This window comes from Scardinius erythrophthalmus (genome assembly GCF_964197995.2).
Source record: "Scardinius erythrophthalmus genome assembly, chromosome: 25".
Classification (NCBI taxonomy): Eukaryota; Metazoa; Chordata; class Actinopteri; order Cypriniformes; family Leuciscidae; genus Scardinius; species Scardinius erythrophthalmus.
The window spans coordinates 30,841,884-30,852,891 of NC_138245.1; the positions used below are offsets into that span (position 1 = coordinate 30,841,884).

Genomic DNA, 11,008 nt, shown 5'->3' on the forward strand with positions numbered 1-11,008 from the left:
TATATAAGCAAGTATACTGTATATAAACACATTCCCAGAATTTGAAAGCCAGGTTGCATTGTTTTGCACTTCATCTGGAAGCAAAGCTAAGTTAAACTGGACACTGCAAAAAAAACACATGAAGACGATTTGTAGGCAATTTGACTTTGGATGCAACTGGATGTCTTTATCTCCCGTTTCCCAAAGCGCGTCTCCCAGCCCCTCTCGCTCCCCGTGGACATCATTGATTTTTCCATGCAACACTGACCTCACGTCAACGTAATATACGCTCGGAAAGAACCAAGCGGCCTTCACAGAGGGCAAAAACTTCCTCCCTCCTTCTGTTTAAATCACAGTCACGATGATCCAGCGTTTCTGCACTCGTTTGGGACGCCGTCCTTGAAAGTCCCCAGAAGCCTTCAGGAGAGAAACTGACTCCAGCAAACCTCGAAAATAAACCCCTCAAAGTGAAACTGATTGAGAGGAAAAACTGAGAAGGAATGAGTGTACGCTTAAGGCCCTATGAACCTTAGGAAACCCCCTATGAAGACCGTCCTATGTGGATGGAAAGTCGTGACCCTGGATCACCCAGTCTCGAGTTATCTGTGGCAATAGCCAACAATACAGTGTACGGGTCAAAATTATAGATTTTTCTTTTATGCCAAAAATCATGAGGATATTAAGTAAAGATCATGTTCCATGAAGATATTTAGTAAATGTCCTACTGTAAATATATAAAACATGTATTTCTGTGAGTGAATGCAGCACAATCGCCAACATAAATGCACAACTTTAAAGGAGATTTTCTCAATGTTTCGATTTTTTTTACCTCAGATTCCAGATTATCAATAGTTGTATCTCGACCAAATATTGTCCTATCCTAACAAACCACACATCAATGGAAAGATTATTTATTCAGCTTTCAGATGATATATAAATCCCCATTTCAGAAAATTGACCCATGTGACTGGTTTTGTGGTCCAGGGTCTCGTATAACGATATTTTTTATCGTCCGATACAGATTATTGGCTTATTCGTCGGTGCATCCCTACTTAGTGGTCTTCCACTGTTAATGAGGGATTGTGACGCGTTTTCATCAGGTGACATCATCACCCACTGGAGTCAGCCGGTGGGACGCCACTTTAAGCCTGTTTTCCAGCCTCTTAAGAGATCAGTGCAGGACTTCAGCATCTCCTGTGTGTCTTCACCTGCATTCACCTATAATCCTGCAGAGAAATCACCCTCACACACACTCTCTCACACACACTCTCACACACACACTCACACTCTCTCACACACTTACACACTCTCTCACACACTCACACTCTCTCACACACACACACTCACACACTCTCACGCACTCTCTCACACACTCACACACACTCTCTCACACACACACACTCACACACACTCTCACACACACACTCACACTTTTTTTACACATTCTCACGCACTCTCTCTCACACACACACACACACTCTCACTCTCACACACTCTCACACACACTCTCACACACTCACAGACTGACCCGTCGAGGCTTTGACAGGCCTGGCCGGATGTGTTGAAGATCTTGTATTGATATATGCAGTAGTAGTCTGTTTATTGTTGTGTGTACCGCATTGTGTGTGTGTGAGAGAGAGACTGAGCAGTGTGTGTGTGTGTGTGTGTGTGTGACAGTACATCGTTTGGACAGTCATTCATAGTTTGATGTGCTTTTATTGCAGGGCTTCTGTTCCTGGTTGACTGCCATATTCAGAATAAAGTAAGTGGCTCTTTGGCTCTAGCGTGAGGTTGTTAATATCGACACCACAGCAGAATACGCAGCGCTAGACCTGTGTCACACACTCTATAGAAGACAGTTTCTCCTCAATATTCAATATCACCTTGAAATCTCAGGGGGACTTCAAGAAAATATGTTTCAATAATTTCATACCACATGTTCACAGTTCTGTGATGACGGTTAATGTTCACATGAATGCAGATTAACAAGTAAAAGATTTCATTTTTTGTTTTCTTTTTTAAATTATTTAAAAAAAAATTACATAATGGTGTTATTCATTCTTTAAAAAAATGTTTGGATTTGTTATTTAAAAAAATATCTATTTGAAGTGTTTATTTTTATGATTTAATTAATAAATTTTAATATTTTTTGTTGTTTTTTTATTATTTATTTGAATTTTGCATTATTATGATTGAATTAATTTAGTAAGTGTTAGTTTTTATTTATTTAAGTGTACTTTTTTATGATTTTATGATTTTCATCATTATTTTAAATTATAAAAAAATATATATAATGTATTTAAAATATATTTATATATCTTAATTGTACATTTTAAATGTATTAATTTTAGTGTTTTGATTTGTTATTTTAAAATTGTATCTGTACATTTCAATAACTCATTTAGTAAGTTTTGTTTATTTATTTTAAGTGTATGATTTTATAAATGTTTAGTGTCTTATTTTGATTAATTTTAAATGTATTTAATTGAATTGTGCATTTTTATGATTTTATTTTGGTTTTAAGATTTATTTGGTAACACTTTATTTTACAGTGTCCTTGTTACATGTAGCCACCGTAGGAATAACTATAAATGATGCATAATTACATGCAATTAACCTTAAATGCACCCTAACCCTATAGTATGTACATTTAGTTAATTATTATCACTCAGTATTTAAATATATACAGTAATTACACTGTAACAATGACACCTTAACATAAAGTGTAACCATTTATTTATTTATTTGTTTATTTGTTTATTTATTTATCGTGAATCTCCTGCAGTTTCCTCAGTTTGGGAAACCCTTCACCATACTGTATAATGCATACTATATATTATGTATAATCCATACTATTTATCCCATACTCTATAGTTCATGCTCTCTACTTCCTATCCCATACTTCAAACCCAATACTCAATATCTCCATCCTGTATAATCTTTATAGTCTGCAGTTCATTCTCTGTAATCAAGCACTCTCTGTACACTGCATGTATTCTCTACATCATGAAGTACGAGGATCGGCTAACGTGATTCTCTTTCCCCTCAGGGACGAGGAGATCCGGGAGAAGTGTGGAGAAGATGCCGTCCACTACCTGTCGTTCCAGCGGCACATCATCGGTCTGCTGGTGGTGGTGGGCGTCCTGTCGGTGGGCATCGTTCTGCCCGTCAACTTCTCAGGCAACCTACTGGGTGAGTCCACCGAGAACTGCAGGGTTCGTACAGGGGCTTAAAGGGGTTGTTAATGATGAATAGAGTTTTCTAACTTTAGTTAGTGTGTAATGTTGCTGTTTGGGCATAATCAACATCTGCAAAGTTACAACGCTCAAAGTTCAAAGCAAAGGGAGATATTTGCTTTTAAAGAAATCGCTACAACAAACGGCTGGTAGAGACTACACCACATTCTTCCTGGGTTAGTGACATCACCAACCCTAGAATTTACATAAACCCCGCCCCCTGAACACGTAGTCCATGTTGAGAAGAGGAAGAGTTGTAGTCGAGTATATATGTGACCCTGGATGACAAAACCAGTCACATGGGTCAATTTTTTAAAATTGAGATTTATACGTCATCTGACAGCTAAATAAATAAGATTTCCATTGACATATGGTTTGTTATGATAGGGCAATATTTGGGAAAACATTGAGAAAATCATCTTTAAAGTTGTCCATTTACCCAGTCTCTTCACAAGCAATACAGTACGCAACACAAATGCAATAGCATGTCACTCTAGGACTCTTCCAACAGTTCCCACACGAGCAATTATAGATTATCACGACATGTTTTTGCTCACCCTCAAAAAGGGACAATTTTAACATGCTGTAAAAATATATCTGTGGGGTATTTAGAGGTAAAACTTCACACACACACTCTGGGGACATCAGAGACTTATTTTACATCTTGTGAAAGGGCATTATACCACCCCTTTAAAGTGCTTGAAGTTCTTGAATTTGACGTTTTGAAATGTAAGTCCTGGAAGACCCTTGAGAACATATTTATGAAAAGGTACTTAAAGTGCTTGAATTGGTGAAAGACAAAATATGTGAAATTAGTGTTTAATTTTATGGATAAAACAATCTTTTCACACAAAATCAACGCTGCAACCCGTCTGATATAGATATAGAGGCATTTCGCATGGCTTTGAATGTGATATTGCTCATATTAATCCAAGAATATGATACATCTTTCATTCTTCAGGTCAATCATACATTAATGAGAGAAAAAAACAGTTTGAATAAAAAAAGCGATATCTTTGTCATAATGTCATAATTGTGCACCATTTTGTTTTATCAGTTTATTTTTGTTTGTTTATTGAAAAATATTAAAGATATTGTTTGATAAATGAGATCTCTGATTGTAGTCCTTAAAAAAAAATAAAAAAAGTCCTGGAATTTGATTTTACAGTGTCTGTACGAACCCTGGAACTGTTGATTATTGGTTGTAAGTTTCAGTAGAAAAACCAAGAGAAGATCTACGACCTCCATTTTCCTCCAGTTATACGTGTGAGCACAGGACTCTCCATCATTACACGGACGCTGTGCTAACATTAGCGCTGGCCGTGTCCCGTCTCTCTGCCCTCTGATAGATTATTATCTGAGAGGGTTAATCCACGGCGCTCCGCTTGAGTAATGAGATTGAACTTCTGTCCGCTCGCCGGGTAATTGGTCGCCTGTTACAGGGACGGAGAGAGCAGCGGAAGGCAGAAAAACGAAGGGAAACGGGGCGAATCGATGAGAGGGCGCTTTGCACGAGTCCTTCGAGACGTGAACATTGTGAACTGAGTCAAAGAGGGCCGAGAGCTCAGTCAGAAACGCTTCGCTGCGTAGACTCTGAGTGACATCTGAAGCGACCAATCACAGTTTAGCTCCATTTAAGCCTGCAAGAGAAAATGTTCACTTTCTCGGCTTGAGTTTTGGATTGTTCAACACGTGTGTGTTTCAGGCCTGAGATAGAAGGAAGGATTGAAGTGTCAGCATAACCATAACCGCCACTTTAACACACTACTAACTAACTCAACCCAGGCCCCGCCCCCTTTATTCTGCGTATGAATTATTGAAATGAGGAATATTGTGGCGTGTTCGTTCCCGGAAGAAACTCAAGATACAATGGAGGCGTTTAGGAGTTCAGAAACACTAACACTGATATAGAGAAGAACTCCCGCTGGAGGGATTTTATTTTATTTTTAGATATATTTTTATTTATTTTACTTTTTTTTTTACTTTTTTTTTTAATTTATCATTAAATTTTTTTGTATCTATTTTTTCATAATTATTTAATATTTTATTGACTTTTTTATACATTTACCGATTTTTTTTATTTTATTTTTTTACTAATTTATTATTTGTTTGTTTTTATTTACTTTTTATGCATTTATCATTTTATTTGAAAAAGGCCATAATGTGACCGCATTCAGCACGTTCTGACAGCGTTTCCTAAATATGACCCCTTTGATAGCTTTCAAACGCACATATTAATTTATTATTGTTGTTGTTGTTTTTTCTCAGACAACAACGCATACAGCTTTGGACGTACAACAATCGCCAACTTGGATTCCAAGTGAGACACTTTATCCTTTGCACACACATTGAAAACCTCCCTGTATGCTTTAATTGAAGGATTCTGGGTAAAGTGGGCGTGTGTTTTCCTCTCTGTGCTTCAGGAATAACCTCTTATGGCTGCACACGTCGTTTGCCTTCATGTACCTGCTCCTCACCGTCTACAGCATGAGGCGCCACACGTCCAAGATGCACTACAAAGAAGACGATCTGGTACGTGAGCAAGTGACAATAAACGGCTGTTGTTAAATAACAGAAGAAGATTCATAATGTGAAAGCAAGGCTCTCGAGGCTCTAGTGACGATCGCAGCTGTAATGCGTATGAAATATTCATGAAGTCTGTCTATAGAGCTGACCTACATTTCTGAGCTTAACCTCAATCTGCACTGCAACATCCTCCAGCATCAGCGTGTGTGTAAATAAAGCAAATATCCTAAATAACGTCTTTTCTTTTCTCTTCTTTCTCAGGTGAAACGCACTTTATTTATCAACGGCATTTCTAAATATGCAGAAGAAAGCCATATAAAACAGCACTTTGAGTAAGACGTCTCTTTTTTCTCCTCTTCTTTATGCATCTATGCTTCCCTCCGCATTTACATTTTAAGTGGGTCACCGCTGTAAATCATGTCTCATGTAAAATATTAAAATCACGTGTGTGTGTGTGTGTGTGTACGTCAGTGGGTGTCAGGGATATGAACGTCCTCCTCGTATGCCATGAGACTGCAAGCATCTGCCGTAATTGTCTAAATGTGTGTTTTAAATTCGAGTCATGCGGCCGATCAGCCGAGGATGTTCCTGCCAAAAATGAGTGTGACGAGGCGCTGGGGACCGACTATGAATAGACTCGAGTGTCTAATATCATTTTACCTGAGAGCTGCTGTTTCCTTCAGCAAGAAATCAATGAAAAATGTCATTGGAATTGACTGTCATTACTATAGTGATGAATAATAGAAATGTATAGAGATATTAAGATATTTAGTGAAAAATGCCATTTTATATATATATATACAGTGCTATGCATAAGTTTAGACACCAATGCTAAAGTTGACTAAAAAGAGGAATAAAAAATCATCTTTTGGAAACTGAACTTAATGCCTTAATTTTAAAAATTAGGAAAAATCCAACCTTTAAGGACACCAATTTTCTTTGTGAATGAATAATGTATCATAAATAAATAAATGTTCTTCTTTAAAATACAGGGTGCATAAGTGAGTACACCCCTATGTTAAATTCCCATAGAGGCAGGCAGATTTTTATTTTTAAAGGCCAGTTACTTCATGGAGTCAGGAAACTATGCATCCTGATAAAGTTCCCTTGGCCTTTGGGATTAAAATAGCCCCACATCATCACATAGCCTTCACCATACCTAGAGATTGGCATGGAGTACTTTCCATAAGATCATCTCTCAATGCAAATCAAACTAGCTTTTAGGCTAACTGAAATAAAACCATGCCAATCTCTAGGTATGGTGAAGGCTATGTGATGATGTGGGGCTATTTTAATCCCAAAGGCCAAGGGAACTTTATCAGGATGCATAGTATCCTAAAAAAAAAAAATAATAATAATTAAAAATAAAAATCTGCCTGCCTCTATGGGAATTTAACATAGGGGTGTCCAAACTTATGCACCCTGTATTTTAAGGAAGAACATTTATTTATTTATGATACATTATTCATTCACAAAGAAAACTGGTGTCCTTAAAGGTTGGATTTTTCCTAATTTTTTTAATTAAGGCATTAAGTTCAGTTTCCAAAAGATGATTTTTTTATTCCTCTTTTTAGTCAACTTTAGTATGGGTGTCGAAACTGTATATATATATATATTTTTTTTATATATATATAATTTGTTTGATACACTATGATATACTATTTCTATGTGAATATGTTCAAATGTAATGTATTCCTGTGATCAAAGCTGAATTTTCAGCATCATTACTGGATCACATGATCCTTCAGAAATCATTCTAATATGATGATTTCTGATAATTATCAATGTTGAAAACCATTGTGCTGTTTCATATTATTGTGGAAACTGATGCTTTCAGGATTTCTGGATTCTTTGAAAGTTAAAAAAGGACAGCATTTATTTGAGATAGAAAGCATTTGGAACATTATAAATGTCTTTACTGTCACTTTTTATCAATTTAATGCGTCCTTCATTTAAAAAAAAAAAAAAAAAATCTTACTGTCCCCAAACTAAAATTAAAATAGATTTATTTTTTTGAGGAATATTTACTCAATTCTTTACAATAATTTTTTTTTTGCAACTGATAAAGCTTATGTTTTTTGTTTGTTTCAGTGAAAACTGATAAATAACAGAGTTATTTTGCATTTCCAAAATATGTAAATTGCATATTTTTGAAATTCATACACTTCTTGACCAAAGCAACGGTATTAGAGTTGTTGTAGCTGATCGTCTGATGTCATTATTATTAATTTGGCAGAGTGAGATGTTGATTTCTTCATTTGTGTCTCAGACAGGCGTACGAGAACTGTGTCGTACTGGAAGCACGTGTTTGTTACAACGTGGCGAAACTAATGTCTCTGAACGCGGAGAGGTAAAAACTCAAGCTTTAGTGAATCTGTCAGATTTGGCTTTGGATAAGTTATTATTCACTAAAGCACTTTCCTTTTTAACTTCAGAAGTGATACGAGCTCTGAGACTTTCTATTGATCTCTTAAACGGGCTGAAGTTTGTTATCTCTGAGGGGACGAGCACTGATCCGCTCTGTGTGTGTGTGTGTGTGTGTGTGTGTGTGTGTGTGTGTGTGTGTGTGTGTGTGTGTGTGTGTGTGTGTGTGTGTGTGTGTGTGTGTGTGTGTGTGTGTGTGTGTGTGTGTGTGTGTGTGTGTGTGTGTGTGTGTGTGTGTGTGTGTGTGTGTGTGTCCTGCAGGAAGAAGACTGAACGCAGTAAGAAGTTTTTCACGGATCTGATGGCTAAGGAACACATGCCCACGATGATCAACCCGAAGCCCTGCGGTCACTTGTGCTGCTGTGCCATTACAGGCTGTGAAGAGGTAGAAACGCATTACCCACAATGCCTACAAAGTGCCGTTGTCAGAGGAAATACTCAACACTGACCGGTTCCAACCATTTCTACGTCTTTTCTGCCCATGGCTGCTAAATACATTGGCTACCCATAATTATTACTTATTGTTATTATTGGGAGCCAAGCACTAAAAGTGCGTAGTCACCTATTTTATTAGTTAGTGTTCTTCTTCCGCTCTTGAATTATGGTAAAAAGTTGTGAAATTTGGTACACAGATGGAGGACAGTCTGAACATTAACCACAGTGAATTTTGAGTCTCAATCTCTCTAGCGTCACCAACTGGCCAAATTTTCATTCATGTTTATGCTAGTAACTTAACAAACAAAATTATTTTTCCTCTGATTCCTTGACTCAAGATTATTACACATTTTCCAAAAAAAACTACTTTGAAATCATCCACGACTGTTTGTAAAATGTTCACCAAAATTGGCTCAAATCATCTTCAGACCTTGTTGGCAAAAAGTTATTAAAAGCTTGAATAGCACGCAAACAAATTTGATGAAAAGCACAACAAATTGGATGCAAGACTCTATCTCCAACGAGTCTTGGTACATATCATCACAAGCATGACCTGATGCTTCATGCAGAGCTTCAGCACAGCGCCACCTACTGGTCAGGAGATATGAAAAATGGACTATTTTGTTTAGAACTTCTGAATGTTTTGCGGATTAGAATCCTAAAACTGGTATTTTTATAATTCAGTACTGCATACAGAGTTGAATGATACCCAGTTTTCCCATATCGGCCATTTTGGGGCGTCTGCCATTTTGAATTTTGTCGTAAAATGCTGTATTTTTGATAGACAAAACCGTTTTCGAATAACGCATTATCGAAATTAATATCTACTTTGGTATAATGTAAATTAGTCAACATTTCGTGTAAAAAAAAAAAAATTACAAAAAATACATTTTTTATTTTTTTCTGTTATAATTTAGATTATTTTTTTTTATTTTATTTTTTAGAAAGTTAAATGTAACAAAATAGTAATCAGAATTAGAATCCAATCAGACCATTTAAAATCAAATGTATTCTGTTTAGTTCAAGTGATTTATATTCCAAATATATTTTATGTACAATTTTTAATAGTGTTTTTAATTTACTTGTATTTTTAAGTGACACTTCTAGTCCTTCTAGTCTTGGCTTAATTAACTGGCACTAGGCTCTTGGTGTCCTTGATTAAAGCTTTTGTGTTGCGTCTGAGAATGGTACCGAGGAAATGAAAGCTCTCCTGTGAGGAAGTAATAAAGGTCAGGATTTAGGAGGGTCGTGTCTGGTGGCGTGTGGCTGTTTGCACTGGTTTGGTGATGCAGTCGTGCCGTAAATCTGTGTGGTTTTATAGGAAGAGGCTGTGAGTTATTACACTAAACTGGAGGCCAAACTGAAAGAGGAATACAGGAAGGAGAAAGAGAAAGTCAACACCAAACCCCTGGGCATGGCGTTCGTCACCTTCCAGAACGAGACCATGACAGCAATGTGAGTATCTGCTCTTTCATACAAATAACACTAGTCACGTGATGGTGCAATATGAATAAAAATAATATTAAACATAAAAATAATCAAATTAAACATAACATATTATGTAAAATATATAAAAAAAATACTAACTATATTAAATTGGAAAATACTTTACAATTTAAATTGTAAATTAATTTGGAAAATAAAATTTGGAATATAAAATATGTTGCATGAATATTGTTATTGGTTGTGTATATGTACATATTTTGCAATAAACGTAAAAAAAAAATATATATATATATATATATATTTTTTTTTTACGTTTATTGCAAAATATGTGCATATACACAACCAATAACAATATTATATATATATATAAAAATCAACATTTGTAAATAAGTTTTATATTTCTCCATCGTTTTTAGTTCACTGTTAAGTTCACTAAAGTTCACTAAAGCTGTTAAGTTCACTGTTAAGTTCACTAAGAAAAAGGGGACAGGCACTGTTGCACTCTATAAGTCTATTTATTTGAACTTATTTTGTTAATTTCAAAGTGATTCATTTAAAAAAAATCTAGATTTTTAAATTCAATCATTTTCATTTTACTTAATGAAATTAAGTATAATCTCAAAATGCTGTCTAGGTGTTCAGCTCACATGAGGTTTGGATCTGTTGCCGCCTCATTTGTTGATGTAGTGTGTGATTTCCTCTTCATGTGTGTGTGTTTCTGCAGAATCCTGAAGGACTTTAACGCGTGTCAGTGTCAGGGATGTAAGTGTCGTCAGGAGCTTCGTTCCTCTCAGTTCAGTGAAAATCTTCATGTCTATAACTGGAGCGTCAGTTATGCTCCCGACCCCCAAAACGTGCGCTGGTGAGGAACAGACGTCTCTGCACACTCTGACTCTCTTTCTCTGTCTCCTTTATGTATGTTTTGCATGCATGGAAAATATAGCCTGTTAGATTAATGTAAA

At 36.1% G+C, this 11,008-nt stretch overlaps 1 protein-coding gene across 1 annotated transcript in view; it reads left to right on the forward strand.

Moving 5' to 3' along the window:
- tmem63bb (transmembrane protein 63Bb) overlaps nt 1-11,008 on the forward strand; it is a 61,412-nt gene that overhangs the window by 26,914 nt on the left and 23,490 nt on the right. Inside the window, 9 exon segments of the mRNA XM_081358147.1 lie at nt 1,704-1,741; nt 3,029-3,171; nt 5,484-5,535; nt 5,639-5,747; nt 6,003-6,073; nt 8,011-8,091; nt 8,427-8,550; nt 9,922-10,055; nt 10,771-10,908. Of these exon segments, the coding sequence (XP_081214273.1) occupies nt 1,704-1,741; nt 3,029-3,171; nt 5,484-5,535; nt 5,639-5,747; nt 6,003-6,073; nt 8,011-8,091; nt 8,427-8,550; nt 9,922-10,055; nt 10,771-10,908 (890 nt within the window).